The following is a 21,827-nucleotide window of genomic DNA, read 5'->3' as shown; positions in this document are numbered from 1 at the left end:
AGTCTGTTCCAGAGCTTTTCTCCTGCTGTTGGAGCCTTGGCTGTGCTGAAGAATGTGCATTTTTTATGAGGGGGAGGAGAAGGAGCCGTGTTTATCCTGGAGGGAGATGTCACAGCAAGTGCAGACTTCTGAGGTGCTTTTATCTGTAGCTGCAGGGTTTTTCAGGCATTCTCTGCCTTTGCAGTGTCAAACCTCCCGTGGAATAATCACCTGGCCCTGGAAGCTTTATAATTAATGAAGATGGAGAGGGGGTTTGTGTCTTTGAACTTATGCCTTCGATAGCACTGAAGAATTTTTTGCACACTTGCAGGGCACAGCTAGTGTTTGTTTTCTGTTTGAGACAAAAGTGTGGAACTTTATTTCCAGCATTTCCTTTTGTACATCTGTAGAGTCTGTAGAGTGGGAAGCTGTGCAGGCTTCATCTGTCTTTAGTGTGTTACAGATGTTCTGCTGTGGGTGTGACAGTGCTTGGGGTCACTCTATGAGGGGTTAAAGAATCTGGGACTCTGTAGATGTGTGGAATTGCAGGTGCCTGGGTTTTGCAGAGTTGGGTTGTAGGAACAGGGAACTCTCCCCGAGGCTGTGCTAAGTAGGGAGCAATAGTACATAAACTGTCCTGTCTACTCACTGAGAGTGTTTGTTCCCCCTGCCATCTTGAGACAAAAATAGAGCATGTGGGCTCAGAGAGAGGGCTCGTGGAAGTGAGTCTTTGAGATAAGGAGCTCAAAGTTCATAGTGGTGTCACCTGTGGAGAGGCTTTACAAAGGGTCTGTTTGTGTGCTTGTGCCTATTTGTGTACATGTAAGTGAACATCAAATGTGTGGTTCCATGAAGAGTATCTGTACTTTGGTATCCTTGACCCTGTTGGGTGGAAGAAGTTGTTTTCTTTAGTCACTAAGCTCTCTGGGATGCTTCTTTATCCTGCCATTGTAAGAAGTGATGTATTTGACTGCATCAGCTTGACCCATGAAATGAAAGCTGCAGCAGTGTGTCTTCCTTCATTTGAAAAGTGGGATCTGAGAAAAAAGAGCCCTTCTGCCAGGCACCAGAATAAACCAGGGCTGTCTGTGCTGACAGACAATACCTGCTTTAGCCTTCAAGGTCCTTAGGCAAACAAAAGATCCTGGAGTCTGCCTTGCATCTGTGCTGCTCAGTCTGTGTTGATGCCCAGGGAGCGAGTGCCTGCTGGGCTCCACGGCTTGCTAGTGTTCCTGCAGGGAGGAGCTGCTGCCACCAGTTTTTGAGGGCAAAGACACTGAGCTGTTTAGGGGAGAATTTAAAACCTAATTTTATGCTGCATATGGAGCCTCTTGTCGCCAAGTACAAGAAGACCCCAAAGCTTTGCTGTGCTCCCAGCTTACCCTGGGGTAAACCCCGTTAGCTTACATGTTGTGTTTATGCTTACAGCTCCTGTCTGCAGCAGCCTGCATCCTCACAGAGTGCTGATCCTGGAATCTGACTGCAGGTACTTAAATTGCTGAAATGGGAACTCAGCCCTGCATGCTGGGGTCAAAGGGGTAATGTAGGAGTGAGCCTGCTACAGGCGGGCAGCCCTGTGAGTAATTCCTGTCACTCAGTCACTGAGGAGGGAATGTAGGAATAACCCACCTCTTTTGTGTGGAAGATGCAGCAGCTTTGGGAAGAGAATTCATATTGTTTGGTCAATGAAACAGAGTGCAAAAACATAATAGGTTTATTTTCAATTCAAGCTCAAACATAATACCTCTTGGGTCATGCTAATGCTCACAGGCATCTGAATCAGTTATGAAAATGTTGCTCCATCTCAGGATGTACAGTTGTGGTGGGATTCAGTAGAAGACCCCCTTTGCCTTGTGCATGGAGGCATTTTCCAAGAGTACAGCACCAAATGTTTTGTTACATGGTAATAATGTCACTCAGCCTGCTGTTCCACGTAACCCCGTCAGGTTATAGCTGCAGTATTCCATAGACAGGTTGGAGGAAGGAGTGATTTTTGAGAACTTTATTCTCATTTTTACTGTAATTTTGGTTATGGAAAGACCCATATGCTTCAGATATAATTACAGCAGAAAAAGTCTCTACAATACTCTAATATAAAAAGGTAAAAATTATTGTGTTTATTATATTTAAGAGTCTGTAAAAAGTATTTTTATGGTATTGAAATCTGTAAGACAGTGAAGTGCACAAGGAAACTTCATGTTGCATCTTCTTCCTAACTGTTCTCTCTCCTCAGATGTATTTTGCAATTTGATTTAAATATCCTGAAGTTCCTCATGTCCAGTATTGTTGCTCAAAACCAGGGTGCACTTTCTTCATCCTGCCCCATAACGAGGTGTATTCTTGGAGCAGCCCTAGTAAGACTTTCCTTATGGTCCATAACTTGGAAACCAGCAATCCATGCTGGCACAGAATGCCCTGCAGACAGTCAGTTGTTTTCTTCCAAATATTTGTCTGGACAGTGTTACTGAAATGGAGGAAAGAGTTTTATCTCATGTCTTCCACTGCTGCTCCTTTTTTAAACAGGATTTTCTGCTTCCTTGACCATCTTTGAGCCCGCAGTCTGGCAAAAGCCTGCAAGTGTTGTTCTGCATTTGTTGAAAGAAGAGATTTGGTTGAGAGAATGAGCAATCTCCTAAAGCTGTGCTGGTTTGGGGCACGTTGGGGAGGTTGGTTCATGCAGGTGAGTGAAAGAACAAGGAGTGGGTGTTACTGGGCCTCAACTTCATATCTGAGGACTTTCGAGTAGGTGGTGTGGTTGGCGTTCTCGTGCACCATCACAAACACCTCTCTGCAGCCCGAGGTGCTGCAGGTTCCCTCCCAGACACCCTTGTTGTGGGTGAGAGGGTAGATGTTCTCAGCCTCGACCACCACCTTGGCAATGCCGTGCATTTTGAGTCTGAACTGGACGTTGCGGTTGGCCGGCAGCAGGCCCGAGAGCGGCTCCAGGATCTCGTAGTCTTGCAGCCACTTGCAGAAGCTCTTGGGGAAGGCCGGCCACTTCACCTCCGTGTTCAGGCACTTGATGAGGTAGTTGAAGATGTAGTCGTAATTACCAGGGTCCGACTTCTTCCTGGAGTAGATTTTGAGGACGAAGCTCCCTGCGTGCGGGAGATGCACCTTCAGCTCCACCTGGTTCCTGCGCTGGATCTGCAGCACGTGCCGCCTGCCCATGTCCTCGTCCAGGCTCCTGCCGTCGGTGTGCAGCGTGGTCAGCACGCTGATGTCCTTGCTCAGGGTGAAGGTGAAGGAGCAGCGCCCGTCGTTGGTGTGCAGGACGGGCTCGCTGTGCGACGGCCGCAGGAAGCCCTGGCGCTCTGAGAACCAGCTGGGCCCCACGGGCTGGTGCAGGTCCTTGGGGAAGCGCATGGCCTTGTCCACCGACTGGCACTCCACCACGTACTCCACCACGCAGTTGTAGATGTCATCCGAAGCCTTGGAAGGCTTGGCAAAGATCTCCAGCTTGTGCCTCCCTGTCTTCTGTGGGTAGATATCCAGCTTCATTCCGCGTTTTTCCAAAGTCATCAAACCCTGTTCTTCTGCTCCCTTCAGCTTAAACATAAATAACGTGCTGGAACGGCACTCCACGGATACAGAGGCTTTTCCATTGACTGGGGAATGCAAAAGAAAAGAGGCTGCATAGGAATATCAGTACAGTTTTTGCATATGTCCCCTGTTCTGGGAAGGGTAATCTGGCCCAATAAATTGCTTTTTCTCTAGAAGTATAACCAACAGCTGCGACTGGCAGCTTGTCAGCAGTCTGCTTAGACCAGTGTTCCTCAGAAAGAATGAGAGTGGCTTTTGTTTGGGAGATGTGCATTTATCCTGTTCTGATACACCCTGACATGGAGCTGTGGTCTGATAGAACGTGAAAGCCTGTGTGAAATATAACTGAAAGTACCTTCAGGCCAGATGGGATGGGGTTTGGGGCAACCTGGTCTAGTAGAAGGTGTCCCTGATCATGATGGGGGTTTGGAATGAGATGGGCTTTAAGGTCCCTTCCAACTCAAACCATGACAGAATTCTGCAATTCTGTGATCATGAAGGGCTGAATTAGAGGTGAGTAGACCCAATTGCCAGCCCAGTATCTGCTCCCTGGAGCTTCAAAGTGCAGGAACTCTCCAGTATGTAGATAGGAGATTTATCTACCTCCCTGTGAGCCTGTTCCCAAACAGTTTGAAGTCTTCATTATATCCTAAAATGTTGATGGCCATAAGTTTTAACTCTGTTCTTAGCATTCACAAATCAGCCATCCAGTTAAATTCCTGCAGCTCTCTCAAAATCCAAGGAAGGGGTCTTAAATGTGGGCCTTGTTCAGTTGTGGCACCTGAGTGGTTTTACATTAAAGGAGCTGCTGGACTCTCCCAGGTTGCTCAGTATTGCCTGGAGAGGTGCACAGTGGTGTGTGTTGGATGTGGGATGCATGAGGGAAGGAGCTCCATGGCTTCTCCATTACCTGTTTGGATGATGGGAGTCTCTGGGTGTGTGGCCAGCATCCCCAGCATGTAGAAGTTGCTGTTGTGCAGCATGTTGTTCTCAAACTCCTTCAGCGTCAGCGTGGGCTTAAGAAGCTGCCAGTTACTGTTATCTGGGAAGTGATTGTTAATGAACAGGGCCGGGTGAGTCAGAAAGTAAAACTCATTGTACCTGGAGAAGGGAGAAATTAGGGAAAATGAGTAATTACAAATAGTGAATTCTTCCCCCGCACAGTGGTGGAGGTTTCAGCAGGAGGATGTTGGAGCAGTTTGAGCTGCTGATAAACTGAGATCCGTGGGTTTGAAATTCCCCAGGCAGAGAAGAAACCTGAGCTTTGGTCTTCTGTTTCCAGGGCAAATGCTGAGCTTTGGGATAAAGCCTGGGTATTTTGCACTGTTCCCTTGCACCACAGGCTCCAGGAAAAAGAGAGAGGCACTGAATGTTGACTGCAATCAACTCACAAAAGCTGTGACTGGAATGCCACAGACTATTGCCTAAACTGAAGAAGTGACAAGCAAACCCAGTTGGCTTTTAGCAGTGTAGCAGCAGTGGCTTGCTGCTCATGGCTACTACCTCTCTCCAGGCTATGCTCCATGCCTTGTACAGGCACCCTGGGTACCTTGCTCATGGCTTTGGGTCTTCCTGTGGCACCAAATGTGTCTGTTAGGCTTGTCAATCCCATCAGCTTTCTTTCTGCCTTTGTGGAGGGTTTATGTACTAAGGTAGAGAGAGTGCTTTACCTGTAGGTGAACGTGGTGAAAGAATCATCCACAGAACCACTCCCCCAGGTGCTGTCCAGTAAATGCCACCTTCCCTCAAGGTAGACAGCGTTCCAGGCATGGTCAGAGTCCCCTGTGAAGGTCTGCCCTGTCTTGTACCCGTGTCCCTTGGCATGTCCTGAGAGCTTCTTGCACTGAATCCCTGCAAGACTGAAAGGAAATGATAAGCTGCAGCAGGACAGTTCTGTTTTAAACCTGTCAGGTACTTCTGGGGAAGGAGAAAAGGTGATGATGCCTGAGGTGTTGGGTGGGGCTGTTTATTTTTGTAGTCTTTGCACAGAGACTCAGCATCCTGCTGGAGGAAGGGCCTTTTCTTCCCAATTTTGCATGTTCTCTGTCTTTTTGCCTGATGCACCATCAATTCAACACCGTTAGAGGATGACAAGATAAAGTGTGCTTAATTGCTCTCTGTCTTGTTACTCAGTGGAATCCCTTTGCTGCTGTCCACAATTAGCCCATGTAATTATAAATTAAAAGCACAGGCTGTTCTCTCCCCGTGACAGTAGGCCTGGTGTTTGACACCAGCTAAGGTATCTCAGACCTCCTGGGATTGTGGATGCTGATTTAGTTTCCTGAAAGAATGAGCTTGTGCTTGCCCAGGGTAGAAATGATTAAATAGTCTCTTTCTAAAAACATGATGAATACCTGCGTGGATGTGTAAATAAGATTTAAATAAGCACTGTGTTAATAAGCTCTCTGCTGATAGATTCTAACATTGGCATCTTATTTCACCATTAATCTAAAATTGCTTCACTTGGAGTGTTGTCTTTTGTGTAGGACAGCATTGACATTTTTCTTCTTCATTGAGAAGTGTGTTAAATGGAACAACTACCTTAAGTAATAAAGTGTGCAGGCTGCCAGAGAGAGATTGTCTGCATAATGTGGGTTTAGCTCAGGAGAAAAGTGATATTTATGGGGAAGATAATTAGCATGCTTGTTAAGAAGTTGAGGCCTGATAACAGATACTGGCTGGCAATTGGCAGTGCAGTGGAGCTTGTAGGGAGGGCTGCTTTATCCAGGGAGAGGGTGCTGGTTTCCAGGGGAAGTGGGCACTTCAGCAAAGGAGAGGATGGAGCAGTGATAGCAGGCACTGCCTGTTCCACGAGTATCCAGAACAAAGAGGCCAGGCTGGAAGGAATGCCATGGAGAAACCTGGTGCTGCAGGTGGTCTGGAAAGCCCTTGCAGCCCACAGGCCCCTGTGAGTGAAATTCTAACATGGAGCTGGGCAGTAAATCTGGAACAACTCTGCTGACAAGACTGGTGAGAGCTTGGATTTGCATGATGTAACTGAGACTAGGAGCTGGCCTGGGAGCTTTAGTGAAGATTTGATCCTAGGAGTTTCAAGGAGCTAAGTACCAAATTCCCACTAATTTCATGGGGATTGGTGTCTAATCCTTCCAGGCTTCTCTAGACATTCTTGTTAGCTGGGATATTCAGAGGGAACATTAAGGGACAAGTTCTGCTCTCACGGTGCTCTCAATTACAGTGAATGTTGGCAAAGCAGCAAGAAGAGTTTGTGCTTGGATGTGTTCAAAGTTCTCAAAATAAAGACCAGAGCATTTAAACTGATCTCTCTAGTAATGGGCAGACAAAAATCCAAGCTAAAACATCCTGTAAGGGAGCAATTCTGTATTGGTGAAAAGGTTGCTCATATCTCTCGTGTCAATGACTTCATACAGATAAATTAAGCAGGCAGAGAGAAGATTGGGAAGATCTCCAGAATTGGTTGAAGTGGCAGTGTGAGGTTTAAGATGACCTAGATACAAAATGGACTGGAAGAACTGAATTAAGAAACAGTTGGCAACATTTGCTTGGTGCAGCAAAGAGATTAAACACAAAGTTGCTTTTTTTCCTCGGAAACAGTAGGAAATTGTCTCTTACTACAGGCATCACTGGAATTCAATGGCATCTTCTTCCCTTTGATTTTAGGTTGACTTTGATCATTTCATCTAAAAAAGGAGCAAATCTGGCTTCTCCAGAAGGAGACAGAATGGTTTATGCTTGTGGTAGGTAGGTGTACGCCTCTGTGCCTGAAAAGAAGGAAAGCTGCTGCCTGCAGGAAATGGGAGAAGCAAGAGGATGTGAAATCTGGAATATTTACAGACTGGTTAGGAGTGAGGAGCAGCTAGCTAACTGGTCAGATCTCCTTGAGGCAGTGAGGCCAGCTTTGCTCCTAGAGCTGCTGAAACCTCTCCTGGGAAAAGAATTGTTGTGCCTTCTTCACTAACACTGGTGAGTGAGTGTCTCCCTAATTCCAGGCTGCGAGGTTTGCCCTAAATTGGATTCATGAATTTGCACTGCTTCACTCAGCCATGCTTCTTGAGTCTGCTTGTCAGCTGAGAAGCCAGTTCTTGATAAGTGCTGCTGAAATATTGGTCAGGAACCTGTGTTTGCATTCATTGCTATCACACCTGATGTTTGGAAAGTGATGCCTTATGGCCAGCTTCCCACTGTCTGTGCCCACCTTTCCTCTGTGACAGGAATCTCAGCTAATGGGAGGAAGTCTGGCTGCCAAGGCTGTGGTCAGAGGTGACAGTGTTGTGTCTGCAACAGGAATTGTTCCCTCTGGCACTGGGACAAGTAAGACTCAATCAAAGTCAGCCGTTGCCTTTTGGGGCAACTCCTGGTGACTAGCAAATTGGTTTGTTTGCTCAGGTTCCCTCACAGGAGCTAGGAAGAAAAGGCATGCTAAAACACCTTTTTCCCCCAAAAAACCTGGCTCTGAAAAGTCTTTCTATAAGATGAGCACTCTCTGCCTTTCTGCTTAGACTCGGTGTAAGAGCAGCACAGAGCACAGGGAGAAGGGATGAGGAGATCTCTGTGCAAGACAGGGGTGTTGTCTTTAACTACAGTTTTTTCACAACAGGAGCTAAACATTTTGCTAATATTTGACAATATAATCGTCTTGATGACTGGGAAGTTTCCTGAATCACATAGTGACTAATCAGCCTGGAACTGAGGAATTGCGAGTAAATCAACAGAGCCTTTAAATAGTCAGAGATATCCTTGGAAAGATTAATGCTTTTAATGAACTAAGCATATGCTTTTTAATGAACAGATGCAAATTCCCCCCTTCTAACTGCTAATAACTGTTCCATAGGATGCAGCTATAAATGCATACTTCACCATCCTATTTCTTTACTCTTTAGAAAACAAGATCCAATGTCATAGAATGGTTTGGGTTGGAATGGACCAAATGTTTATTGTGGGATATGTTGCTGGCTGGAAGCATTTACCACTTCAGCATCTGGCACAGTATGCTGGGTTTTTTTTTTTTAATCTCTCCTTTTCCATGTAGATTTTGTCTGTTCCATGGTGAAAAACCTCAAATCCTTTTGGATGGTGTGGAAAGCCAATTGTTACTTACACATGCTATTAATAACTAGTCTGTGATTTTTCCAAAGGAATGGAAGCCCCTTCCTGGGAGGGCCATCTTGCAAGCTCACTCTCTTAAGATTACTTTAGGAAGTCCCTTCCAATCTCCTGTCCCTGAGTTGTCAGGTCCAGTTTTCTCCTTCTGGGCAACCCTGCTGCCTAAGGCTGATCCCCAAACCTCCAAGCTTTCCTTCATTGCTTTCCTTGCTGTGGATTTCAGGAGTTCTCCTTTCCTTAGAAACTGGGATTGGGGCTCCATCCCTGTGCTCCCTACCAAGGAAGGTGCTGCCTCTTAGAAATGGCTTTGTGCCTGTAAAGCCCTGCTCTGTGGGGAAGTTTGGGTGACTCATCTCCAGTGAAGTCCACGAAATTTTGTTGGCATAAGAAAGGATTTTAGTCATTAAATACCAATGGTAGCTACAAAATGGGAGTCGCAATATTGGCCTCAACAGTCCTGCACCTTGAGATTGGGCACAGAACAGAGTGCTAAGTGCCAGGCAGTGTCCCTGGGGTGTTCCTGGAAGGGACAGGGCATCTCCAGAGGGTTTAGGGAAAGTTCCTCCTGGGACTCTGCCTACCACTTGCAAGGGAGCATGTTGGAGACAGCACTCCTTGTTCAAGTCTTGCAATGCTTTTAACCTTCACATCCAGATACCCCAAGGAAAATCCTACTTCTTCTAATCAAATTATCTCCATGTTTTCATCTGCCATTATGTTAATGCAATGCGAAGCTCAGCAGATGGCACCAAGTAAATTATGCTGGGGGCGGGGGGAGGGAGTGGAGGAGAGAGCAAAATTGACCTTTCTAGGACTTGCTGTTTTTCCACAGCATGGTTGGAAAGCTAAAGTTCCACGTCCTGCTTAAAGTCACATCAGTCAATGCAAAGGCAGACAGGATAGGCACGGAGATGACAAAGAATGTTAACTCTCCCTGGCGTTGAATGTTTCTGAACTTAATTTACCTGCACATGTGTTCAAAGAGCTCGGCATAGCCCTCACAAATGCTCTTGCCCATTTGAAGCACATCTCTGGGCTTGCTCGACAGCTGGCTTTTGTTGTGGTAGCCCACGACGTCGTATTCTGGGGGAAGGAACACACACAAAAGTTCAACCAAAAGCCTGAGGCAATGGGACTGACGGGCAGCAGGAGCAGCACTCGGGTTGCTTGAGCAGAGGGGAATGAGCCGTGGCTGTGCTGGAGAGGGTGGCCTGGACACTGCTGGGACACAGGGACAGCTCTGTCCCTCATCCCCTTGTGCTCTAAGCTTGGGCTGGGGTTCAGCAGTTGAATCCAAGTGGGAGGAAAACTTTGATTCTTTGGACAAAATGTGTATCCTCAGGAATTGCCCTCAAGTGGAGGATCTACAGTCTGAAGAGCTCCCAGTATAAACCAGAGCATGCTGCATTTGAAGGAGTGGGATTGGTGTTACCTCAAAAGAAACCACTGAGAATTTTGCACGCTTTACAAGCAATTTATGTTAAAAATACTTGACAAGCAGCTTGCTGGGAAACACTTGAAGTGGTTTGTTGCAAGTGAGTCACAGAATTGTAGAATGGTTTGGCTGGAAGGGGCATTATAGCTAATCTCATTCCAATCCCCTGCCAGGGGCAGGGATACCTTCCATTAGAGCAGGTTGCTCCAAGCCCTGTCCAGTGGTCATATCAATACCTGGAAGCTCAGGAGATCTTGATTATTTGGAATGAGTACACAACAGCTGCACAGCAGGACTCCTTCAGATAGAGCTTGTAGAACTGGTCTGGGGAGGTTAATTCAATACCACCAACCTTGGCCCTGTCCACAACCTCTTTCTTAAAATACAGATGTATTTTTCTGACAAAGCTCTCAGGAATGCTGCATCAGCTGGTTCCCCCTCCCCTTGGTGCTGGGGCAGAGGAAGAAAAGCAGCAGCAGGCTGTGTGTGTGCTTTGATGAAATGCTGCCACTGCCGGCCTTTTATCCAAGGGGCTCTGCTGATGCCTTCTCGGTGTTGGCTGCAGGCACTGGGAAAGGCTGGCTGCTCCACCCTGGCTGCTCACTGACTACAGGGCACTTTGAGGGGTGCTGACTCCATGGGCCTTTCTATTTGTGCCACAAATGACAGCTGAAATAATTATTTCCTTTAGTGCTGATGCCGCATGGGCATAGCAGCCCAGCACAGGCAGGAATTGAACAGGGTGGGAAGAGATGACCAGAGAGCAGTGTTCTCAATTAAAATCCATCCAAGGAGGGAGTTTATGTCATCAATGCAATTCCAGGATAGATACATTGCATTTTTGCCAGCAGATTTAAATTCCCAACTCTGTTTCTTTTCTGTGTGTGTAAATAGGGGTCAGTCCCGCAGGAAGGAATGAGAACCAAGGCCAAGGTGGTGTAAAAGATCTTGTGAGGAGATCCCAGCAAAGCTGTTAGGGCCAGAAACAGCCCTTGGGTGTTGAGGAGTATGGACTGACTTCAATCAGGCCTGGCCCAGGTAGTGTGGGCAGAAATGGGTTAACAGTGGAAAGATTGAATAACCAGTGCTGGGTGAATCAAAGCCTGGGCTTCAGGACATGCAGTCAAATCATCACTCTCCATATTTCAGGGCAAGACTAAATCAGTTAGGGACTGACCTAACCATGCTAACCTTGTTGTTGCTGATCTCAGTAGATGTGAGATGAGCAGTTTGCTGCCCAAACTGCTCTTTTCCTCTCCATCGCTTGGCCTGCATTGCAGCAGTGCCCCGTCAGGATGTGTAGGAGGTGAGGGAAAGGACAGCTCTGCCTCTCTGCCCCAAGATTTAATGGGAAAGAAACAGTTTTGCTTATGTTGTGCAAAATGCCATCATGCTGCATATCCAGTTCCCCCTCCCATCAAGGCACTGGCGTGGCAAGAAGCCCCAATTGATGTGCCAGACAGGAGAGGCTACAAGTGCTCCCTCTTCCTCTTCTTCTTCCCATCTCCTGGTTATTGTGTAACTCTGGCCTTGGGGCTGAGTAGGAAAGGGCAGGGAAATCTGAGTGGTTGCAGCTCTCCAGAGGGCTGAAAAGGTGCAGCAACTGCAACCTTACAGGTGCCAGTGTGGGGCACAGGGCAGGTTCCTGGTGGTACCTGTGTGACATTGGGACCCTCTCAGAGCAAAGGCACCAGCATCAGACTGTGCTGTAGGGGCTGTATTGGGCTGTGGGACTTGGCACAGGGATGGAGATCAAACTTAGAATGGTTTGAGTGGGAAGGGACCTTAAAGATCATCTCATTCCAACCTGCCTGCCATGGGCAGGGACACCTTCTGCTAGACCAGGTTGCTTCTGAAATCTGGATCATCACCTGCTCCCTGTTCTCCCCCTCAAAACTGGGCTCTGGTGTTGTTGGGTGGCTCTGAAGGTGACAAGCAGGCCTCTGGTATTGGGAAGCCTGGCTTTTTCTCTGGCTCTTGGATGGTAGGGACTTGTCTGGTCACACTTCCAATGGAGTTACAGGTTAATCATGTACACACAAACCTTGTGGGGCCTGGCAGTGTGAGGAGTGGGACTGGGAAACTGAGGTGGTGAGAGACCCTCTGGATGCATTTCTGGATAAAAACCTCCAGAAAGCCTTCATTCCACTCCCCACATGGAAATAACCCACAAATACTGAGTAAACTGCCATGGCAGTGGGACAGGGGTGACAGTGACAGTCTTATCTTCAGTTGGAGACCTCGGCCTACCTATGTGATGGCATATCCACATCCATATGGCTCGGACCTTCTCCAGGTCAGTCCGGGCTTGTTTCAGCAGGGCTTTGACCAGTTCCTCCACGCTGTTCTTGACATTCACCTGTGTGTGTGGAGGAAGCATTGCAAGGTCGTGGTGAAGAAAACTCTGTGGTAGATCCCCTGTCCTCCCCATCTCTCGTTCTTCTGGAGCCAGTGAGACCCCACCTGCCAGAGACTGCTCTGCCTCCAGCTCCCTTAAAAAAGAGCTACAGTGCTGCAGGTCCGTGTATTTTTGGTTATAGTTCCCAGAGTGGGATTTCTTTGCTAATAATTAAAGGGAAAAGGTTTTTCACTTGTTTGGGAGATTCTGATGCCATTGCCCCATAGCTCAGCCTAAGGTGGTGTTGGTGCTGGGAGCCAGGTTCATGGAAAGTTACTGCAGGGGAGCTGGGAGGAGGACAAAGACAAAAGCAAGACTTACTTTTAATGCATAGTCATCCAACTTCTTAAATTGCTCCAAATCTACTGGCATGGATTTCAAAGAGGATTTGTCCCATGGATATACTGAGAAGAAACGAATTGTCATTGTTTTGGGAAGGGAGGGAGTGTTTTTTCTGGCAGTATGGTAGAGCAAGGGGACAGAGCTGCTGCCTGGCCCATGGAGACATCCATCAGCGGGTGCTTAGGGAGCAGAGGACACGAGGGCACCCGCAGAAGGTCCCTGCCAGCTGCATGGAAAGCAGGAGCCATCCTGTCTAGACTGCTAGGATTTGTGCAGTGCTTGAGTATGAGCTGCCCCTGCAACTTTGGCACTGCATAACAGCATGGAAAATCCTGGGATACTGTGTGGAGGGGCAGAAGTATCAGGGGAAATCTGTACTGTACAAGCCTTAGAAAACATATGACTTCTAAATAAACCCCCAGCAATATAGAGCTGGGTTTCTCTAGGAGCTTTTCATGGTGAAGGGCCACAATTGTACAGGAATTCAGGCCCATGAGGAATGTAACACTGAGAGCTGTTGGACTGAACCCACTGTGCCTACCCTCTGCATCTTTGCAGGTTCTGAGCTCCTGGTTCTACTCAGTGTGAACAAAGGGTTAATAACTTGCTCTAATTAACCAGATAACTTTTTTTTGTTTGTTTTATTTTTTTGGGTTTTTTTTTAAACTGTCTTGGAATGAGCTGACACTGCTGTCTCCCATCAGTGAGCCATGGGGAATGGATGGACACATCCCTGTGCTGGGCAGGCACCTGTCTGCCCAGCATGTAGGCACACAACACCTATTTCTTAACAGGCTGGCTTGTTTATCTGTATTTTCCCTGAAAAGAGGTTTTACATGACCTAAAGAGAATGAAAGCAGATTTTTACATTTAAAGGTTCCCACTCTCTGCAGCTCTGAAAATTATTTTTTGCCTTTTTGGTAAGGGGTGGTCTTTTTATTTAAATGTAGTTATCAGTGGTTTTGTCTTTGCCAGATTATATCTACAGAGGCTCTGTGCAGGAGTGGGATCCACAGTACCTCGCACAGACCTGTGAGTTGTGCCTGTTTGCCTTCTCTGGGTAGGGACCTTGGGTAGGGCTTGGGCACGTGGGACAAAAGCCATTCCCCTCTGCCATCCCAGTGAAAAGGGCTTGGGAAGCTGAGCACTGCTCGTGCTAATGGATAGTTACCATGGAGGTCCTTTGCTCCTGGTGGCCGCGGGGCCTCGGTCTTCTGGAAACCTGCAGAGCAGAGAAGGGAGAGGGAGGGAGGAGAAAAGGAAAAGTGAGGATAAAAGACAACTAGGAGTAAATTATTGTGGAGAGCGGGATTGGGTGGAAAAAGCTGGAACTGAGGCTCTTCTTTGCCTATTCCCTTCCATTTGGACATGGGTGTCAGCACCCTGTGGAGTGTGCCCTGCATCCCCTCCCTGCCATCCCTCAGAGCCCACACTCCCCAGCAGACAGGCATCTCCTCTTTTAGCCTGAGGGTTGGGAACATCAAACTCCAGCCCACTATGGCCAAACCTCCCCAGGCGTGGAAGAAGGGAGCGCTGAGCTCCGGAGCTCTTGAATAACCACAGTGGGAGGGAGCTCTGTGGCAGCTGGGGGATTGCAGAGGGACACTGGAGTGTCACCACCCACCATACCCCAGGGCCAGAGAAGGAGGAGACACCCATATCCCAAGAGAAGAAGGATTTTGCTCCTCAAGGAGCAAAATGGGCATGGGCAGGGTCCTGCAGCACGTGCCCTTTAGCAGCCTCCCTGTGGGAAGAATGAGCCTGTCTCCTCCTGGAGCAGCCTCCCAGGGGAGGGAGAGCTTGGAAACACCGTGATAGAGCAGAGCCTCACCTTGGTTGTCGTGTCCTCTCAGCCTCTGGGAACCTGCAACAAGCCAGGCAGGGTTAGTGGGATCCCCTGAGCCCTGCCAGGGCTCCCTGGCTGCAGCATCCCCTGGAGTTCCCTGGCTCTGGGAAAGGGAAAGGAGGATGGGCTGAGCCTCTGCCGGGGATTAAAGCTGGGGCTGTACCTTTTCCCAAGGAGAGTCTCTTGATGAGTTGAGGGCTGGTATCCTCGTGGTGAATCTCCACTGTCACTTGGGTTCCTGTAAGAAACAATGACAAACTCCCTAAAAAGGGAAAACTAACCAGGATACGGAGGAGAGGGCAGGAGTGCCTGCCAAGGCAGCTCTTAGCTTTGGACAAAGCAGCAGCTCTGGTGATAGCCAAGGTTTATCACCATATTAAAGAGCTCTTGATGGAGCTACAGCAAGCAGAGAATCAATGTCTTTCATTGATTTTTCTTGGAATTAAACAGAGAAAGGCTTGAAGTGATGAAAAGGGTTGGACTTGTTGAAAACTAAAGAGTCTGGCAAAGGCTGTTGCCTGTAAGAAGCAGCATCCTGGAGGAGCCAGCTGTGGTCCAGGCGTGCCCTGATGCTCCAGAAAAACCTCTCCTGGAAACCTGGTCTCTGGTCTTTAAAGTTTCAGAGAGGGAAATACCAGAAACAGAGTGAGGAAACTCTTACAAAAACTATCTGAACTTTTTGACAGAGACTGCATTTTTTGGCAGGTATTTCAGAAGGGTTTGCAGCTCTCGAGGTTCCCTGGAGGAGCTCCATGTGCTGCTGGGCTCCTCTTTTGGATCAGGCAGAAGTTACTCAGGAGACTGAAGGTCAAGATGTTAATGCACCTTGGGGCTGCCATCCAGTCATACCTCCTACACTTTTATCAAGAGCCTCATGACATTTGGGGTTTTCCTTTAAAGTCAGCTCTTGGAACTGGCTAATTAGGTGAGAATCTGCATTTTCATCAAAGAGTAAGTTTTTTTGCAGCATTTACCCTTAGAAAAGTGAAGTTTCTCCTGTGATTATGCAGAGAGATACAATGTCCTTTAAGCCTCAAAACCAGAAAGCAAAAAAAACTTTATAAGCTGTAAAAATCTTAGAGCTTGAGTCCAGTTCTAGGATGGTTGCAGATATCAGGGTGTCAGAACAGAGCTGGCTAGTGTATTTTTTCAGTTAATTCAAAGATAAAATGAAGTTGTTTCACAAAGAGAAGACTTTATGTGAATGGTTTGAGTTCCTTAAAGTCTTTCTTTTTATGGGGTCCTTTTTTATTGCTTAAGATTATTTTTACTTTGCTTTTTTTGTGGGTTTTATCCCCAATTTTCACTTTCTAAGTTTTCCCCCATAAATTAAAACTCTTCGTTTTCGAGAAACAAACTTACTGGTGATGAATGCCTTCTGCTGATAAGTTTAAAAGGCATTTAACAATTGAAAAATGTAGTTCCACAGGAATTTTTCAATGTGCTATATCATTGCTTTAAAAACTGGTGGTTTAAAAACTGGTTGCTGGTGCTTTTATGATCTCTTATTTAATTATTCCTGATGGAGATATCCTTCATTAAGAATCATAGAATGGTTTGGGTTGGAAGGGACCTTAAAGATCTTCTTGCTCCAACTCCCTGCCACTAGACCAGGTTGCTCCAAGCTCAGAGAAGCACTTGCTGTTCTTTGTGTTTTGTGGTAAGATCCTTGGCCAGCAGGTGATTTGAGGGGCAGCTGTCCCAGGGTGGGATATTTTCTCTCTTTTGGGACCTTCTGAGGTTATTTTATTGGAGAAAAAGCTTGTTGGGAGCTCAGTGAAGCCCTGCTCTGTCTCTTGGGTCACCACTTACCTTTGTCAGGGCCCGAAGTGATGGGTGGTATCTGCTCATGGAGATCTGTGGGGCCACGCCGGCCTGGGGGCACAAAGGGAAACATCTCAGTGCCTTGGAGAAAGCCAAACAGTCAGCAAGGATAGGGTTAAATCAGCCCTGCTCAGCAGTGAGGCACAGAAGCTCAACCCCGTTCTTCAGAGTCAAAGCTCAGTGCTCCTGGTCAGGGGGCCTGACCCCTCTCCAGAGGGATGCTCCAGCCCTGCTGCTGCTGCTCAGGGTGGGGGTGCTTGGACAGGGGGTGTTTGGAGAGGTGAGTGAGAGAGAAGGGAAGTGCTGGGGGCTTGGAGGTGAAGTGGGAACTTTGGTGTGGTTGTCAGCAACTCATCCTCATCCTCACCTCTCCCTTCTGGGAGAACCTGGCTGTCTTGGACCTGGAGTCCTCAGGGCAGAGGGAGGTGTGGGCAGCACTTGGCGTGCCCAGGGTTCACACAGGTGGAAGCAGCACAAGTTCATTCCCAGGGAGGGACCAAATGCCAGGGAACGCCGAGCCTGGGTTCTGGTGGATATTGGCCAGGGTGATCTCTTGCTCTTTTTCAAAGTGTCCTGGCATCCCCATCCCACCAGCCAGCACAAGCCAGGAGGGAACCTGGATCTCACAGCTTGTCCAGGTCCATTTGTGCCGTGTGGCCATGACAAGGACCAGTCTCCAGAGTGATGGGATCTTGTGGAGTGGGGTCACAGCCTCTTTGACTATAAATATTTGAAAATATTTAGTTTGAAAAGAGTTTGAAAATATTGTGGCAGCACCAGGGGTGTCAGAGGCCTCATAGGGACACTAACACGGCTGGTGAAAGGGCAATTCATTAACCCTTGTGCTGCCAGAGGAGTCAAAGGGATTCCTGCTCCTCTGGTGTCTAAATTCCTCCCACCCAGGGGTTTAAATTGTCCTTTAGGTAGGACACACAAGGGAAGGATTCCCATGTGCATGTTTAACATCCCTGCCATTAATTCAGGGTGGGAAATTATCAATACCAGCCTCTTACTCACTCATAGAGGAGACTGATTCTGCAGCCCTGGTTGCAGAACCTCTTGAGCATGACAGAGGGAGAGAACCCAGGATATTTATTTGCATCCTGAAGTGGAGACTTTTGTTATCTGCATTGTAAAACAAGCCCCAAGGTAGTGCCTTGCCATGAAATATTGTTTGCTCCCAGACTGTGTGCAGCCTCCAGCCACCACTGATTACAGAGGGACTTGGATCAGGCCTCCTTGCCAGGCATCCTGCTGGGAGCAGCCGTCGCTTTTGCACTCTGCTATTGCTTGACCTGTGGAAGCAAAGTTCCTCCTTGGTGTAACTAGAATCCACTGTCTGGTACCATGAGAATTACCTGTATCTGGCCCTACCTTTGACCCTGCCTTTCTCTGCTAAGCCATAGTAGGCTTAGACTGCCGGGAAAGCAAGTGGGATGGTTTGAGTCCCTTCCCTGGGAGCTGCTCCATAGTTTTGGGGTTGCCTCCTCAGATGTTCCTCTTCATGTATTTTAGGGCAGAAGGCTGGGAATTGGCAGCGGAACATTGAGGACTAGAATCCACATCATTCCTGGTCAGCAATTCCACCTGCCATGTGCTCAGTCTCTGAGGGGGGGAGATGAAGAAAGAACTGGTGGAGAGATGGTTGAAAAGGTTCTTCACATCCTCCAGACCCTACTTTAAGCTGTGTAAATGCTGGGGAAGTCTCTGGAAGCTCTAGCTGCAACTTGAGCAATTTGGGGCACTGAATTTCCCCTGCCATCAGCTGGCTGTGAAATGTAAGAGCTCTATGCACTTGTAATCCGACCGAGCTCCGTGGCAGGAGAATCCCTACAGATGGATGTGCAGGGGCTCGGCAGTGCCACCCCTGTGCATCCTGCCCATGGGGCATAGAGAGCACAGAGGGAGGGGATGCTTCCCAGGGCCCTCTATGTGCCTCCACTGGAGCCCCTGAAAGCCCTGGAAAGGGATGGGTTGTGTGAAGCACATTGATGCTCAAGAGGCACAGCTTGGAGCTCTGGGTTGTGTGCTGGGGTTGGTTTCTCACAGAGGGAGAGGGTGACATACCGTTCAGGTCTGTGCCCTGAGGTGGCTGTGATCTGCTGTTTCCATTGCCATCACCCTCCAAACCTGTAAGACAGAAATGGGAGATTGGCAGGATCCTCGTGGACTGAAGTGTTGGCACTGCCAGAAGGCCAAGCACCCCGAACCCTTTCATGCAACCCATTATCCCAGCTGATGCCAGGTGCCATCAGGATCCGCCTTCTGTCTCATCTGCAGCCTTGGCTTGCAGTTCTTGTTGCTAAAGTATGAAATATCAGGGGGCAGAAAGTGCAATAGTGCAGGCCTAAGCTGCTTTGGTAGGATTTGCTCCTATTTGAGCAGGTGCTGGATGCCGTGCTTGATGGAGCATGGACATAGCTTTGTGATAGCTCTGCCTGTAGCTGTTAGCCTGGGACTGGTTGTCTGAAAATTCAGCTTCTCTCTCAGGTTTTAGAGCAGGAATACCCGTTCTCCTCCCTTTACTTCTGCAGGGAGGCTTCCCTTGCAATTGCAGAGCACAGCTGTAGCTTTTTGGAAGACCCTCTGCAGGAGAGGGAGCTGGGCCAGGGACACTGTCCCAAACTGTAGCTATAAATGGCTCAGGACAGTGAGCCTCGGAGACAAAGCCTGGGCACGCTGCACACAAAACAGTTCTGCTCCTGTACTCCAGGGCAGTGGGTGCTGGTGTGGGGTGAAACTGCCGAGCCCTCTCCCTGTTCCCCTTGCACAGCCCAGAGATCGTGGGGGGCACCTCGGGGGCAGCGCAGGACAGGGCAATGTGCAAACACAGCCCAGGATTAGTGTCCCTGTGTGTCCCTGCTCCTGCAGCCGGGGCTGCACGCGCTGGAGCTGGACAGGGCGCGGCTCGGAGCGCGGCTCCAGCAAGGCTCTGCTGCACCAGCGGAGACACGCTGGGCTTCTACACAAAAGTTGGCGTTTTGGAGTTCGGCAGCATGTGTGCAAAGAGGAGAAAGAGGAGAGGAAGCCCGAATCCTGCTCCAAAGCTGCTGCTTGTCTTCTCCGTGTGCAGCTGCAGCCCTGCCCTCCCTCACCCGCTGCAGGCGCGATGTTACCTGCGCCTCGGCCGCCTTCCGTCTGCCCCTCTCTCAGCCCCTTCTCCTTGCTCGCTGCCTCCTCGGGGCGCACAATAAGCAGCAGATTGATGGTGACTGCACTGGCATCTGTCTTAAAGTCCATGGTACCCATCAGCGCATGGCCGGGGCGCCGGTGCTGCCGCCGCTGCGCCCAGCAGCCGCGAGTGCTGCCCAGCCTTGGCAAGGCGAGCGCGCTCCCGCCCAGCGCAGCCCCGGCCCTGCCAGCTGCACCATCAGGGCTCTGCCAAAGCCGACCCTAATGAAGAGGTTACAAGTCACCTTTGAAAGGAAATCGCAGGAGGGATCCGTTTCCTAAAGCAGAGGAAGGAGCTGCGTTTCGGGCGGGGGGGGTCTGGTTTCAGAGCGTGCCCCCGGCTCCCTCCCCTCTCTCTGCCCTTTTCAGCTTTAAGCACTTGTCTACACTCAAATCCCCCAGCACCACTGTTCGCTGGGGGGGATTCGCTTCTTGGCTCTGGCACAAATCCTTAAAAGGCTTTCTCTTTGGATCCTGTCCCCCGGCAGAACTCAAAAGGATGCTTAGGAGCATAAATAATAATAACTGCTGCAGGAGGAGGGCAGCGGTGTGGAGAAGGGGCTGGAAAGGGGACACAAACCTTGACGCAAGGAGGATCGGTTTCTGCAGGACTGTCTGTCTTGGAAAAGGACAACACAGAAGGGAATTGCAGGCTTCAATCCCGACTGTCCCAAAGGATCCAAAAAACCTTCACCTCTCTGCCCCATCAGCCCGTGAGCCTGGTTATCTGGGGTAGCTGGACACGGCTGATCAAAAAGGAAAGCCCTGCAAATCCCTGGCTTTCTAGTAACTGTCCCAGCCCACAAAACGGGGGACATGAAGGGTTACAGTGCGGGTTAGACGGGCTCAGCTGGTCTCTGCAGCTCGCAGAAGGGGCTGGCAGGGACACGCGTTCTAATTTTACCACTGGCCCCTGTCCCGGCCGTGCTGCCAGCCCCCGCCTTGGCCGGGGGTCCCGGGGGAGCGACAGCACCTGTGGGCTGAAGGGCTCTCGGCAGCCTTGTGAAAGGTTGTGGGAGGCACCCACTGGCAGAGAGGGGGCTCGGGAGCTTGGCATGGGCAGGGTGCATTTTTGTGGGTGCTGCTGGTGCTTTTCAGGCAGGACTGTGAGAGCAGTGGGCTCTTCTGCCTGCAGGTTGGAAAATTTGTTGTCCTGGATCCACGGGCAAGAACTGGTACTACTACCTGGTGTTAGGTTACTGTGTTTGGAGATACGGGTTTTCCCGTGGATCTCTATATAAAACCTGTCCCCTCCCAATCTCCTGCCCCTTTTCTGTTCCTGAGCCCCTTCCAGAGCACGGACAGCTGATACGCCCCCGTGCTTGCCTGCAAATCCAGCCCTAAGCAGCTCCTCAGCATATCCAGAAATAGCGTGTGTGGCCGCAGGGAACCTGCATCCATCCAGCTCTGCTGGTGCACCATGGTACAGCCCTGGGCCTCCTGTGCCCCTCTGGATGGTGCCACAGCATTCTTGCCAAGACAGGAGCACCAGGGATGGCATGTGCCTGTAACCCCCCGCAATGCGGCCGGAGTCCCGTGCCGGGATGGATGACAATGTTGCTGGGGCCCAGGTTTTGCTCTTTTTGTTTCAGAGGGTCCCCTGAATTTTTGTTTCAGGGTTCAGCTCTGGTTGTGAGGAGCTGGCTGGAGGTGGTTAAACCTGGTGAAGAGGAGGAGGAGAATGAGGAGAAAGGAGAGCCAGATGCATGCTGAGCCATGCTGGACTCCGCCAAGCAGATTTCCAAGCCATCTGGGGCTTGCCCATCTCCATTTCAGGTCCCTGAGATTTATGGCTGGAGTGACTTTCTAATCACAGTTTCACCATCTGCCTGTTGGCCTTTAGCACCCTCCTGTCACCTGTCACTGAGCCCCACAGCTCCTGCCTGGCCCAGAGCACCCTTTCCTCCCCAGCCGCTCACCTGGGGTACAGCCCTTGTTCCTGCTGTCCCTTCTCCCTCACATGCCAGGTGGGACAGTCTGCTCTCCTGAACTATTCATTGGCACAGCTGAATCCTAAACCTGGTGTCACCCAGGTCCTGCACCAAAATCTGCTCCTTCTCACTCTGCTCCTGGTTCTCATCCGTAGGGATTTCCCTGTGTGTCCTGGCCTCACTGCACCTCCAGGTCTGCTCTTGTCCTTGTTCCTCTCCAGCTCCAGAGAGGTGATGTGTGGCTGGTGTCTGGGGATGTTGGCCAGTTCCAGTGGT

At 49.4% G+C, this 21,827-nt stretch overlaps 1 protein-coding gene across 1 annotated transcript; it reads right to left on the bottom strand.

Annotated features, from left to right (window-relative positions):
- Window positions 1-1,668: 1,668 nt before the first annotated feature.
- KY (kyphoscoliosis peptidase) lies at window positions 1,669-18,926 on the bottom strand. The gene is made up of 11 exons (XM_014870447.2): window positions 18,517-18,926; window positions 16,438-16,500; window positions 14,789-14,863; window positions 14,611-14,643; window positions 13,951-14,001; window positions 12,759-12,841; window positions 12,290-12,398; window positions 9,570-9,687; window positions 5,193-5,381; window positions 4,433-4,623; window positions 1,669-3,587 (listed from the first exon to the last, which is right to left on the bottom strand). The coding sequence occupies exons 1-11, from the start codon at window positions 18,674-18,676 to the stop codon at window positions 2,686-2,688; spliced, it is 1,974 nt and encodes a 657-aa protein (XP_014725933.2). The 5' UTR covers window positions 18,677-18,926; the 3' UTR covers window positions 1,669-2,685.
- Between the last annotated feature and the right edge of the window lie 2,901 nt (window positions 18,927-21,827).

The sequence above is a fragment of the Sturnus vulgaris genome, chromosome 10 (genome assembly GCF_052056855.1).
Source record: "Sturnus vulgaris isolate bStuVul1 chromosome 10, bStuVul1.hap1, whole genome shotgun sequence".
In the NCBI taxonomy this organism is placed as follows: Eukaryota; Metazoa; Chordata; class Aves; order Passeriformes; family Sturnidae; genus Sturnus; species Sturnus vulgaris.
Note: the sequence above shows the minus strand (reverse complement) of the source record. Positions and strands in the feature narration are given on the sequence as shown.

Excerpts from the sequence above, each read along its gene's own strand:
- KY (XM_014870447.2), bottom strand. The coding sequence starts at position 18,676 with ATGGGTTGCATGAAAGGGTTCGGGGTGCTTGGCCTTCTGGCAGTGCCA. Across the intron at positions 14,002-14,610 it reads GAGAGGACACGACAACCAAG|GTTTCCAGAAGACCGAGGCC; the intron begins GTGAGGCTCTGC and ends TCTGCTCTGCAG. Across the intron at positions 5,382-9,569 it reads CTCTTTGAACACATGTGCAG|TCTTGCAGGGATTCAGTGCA; the intron begins GTAAATTAAGTT and ends ATTTCCTTTCAG.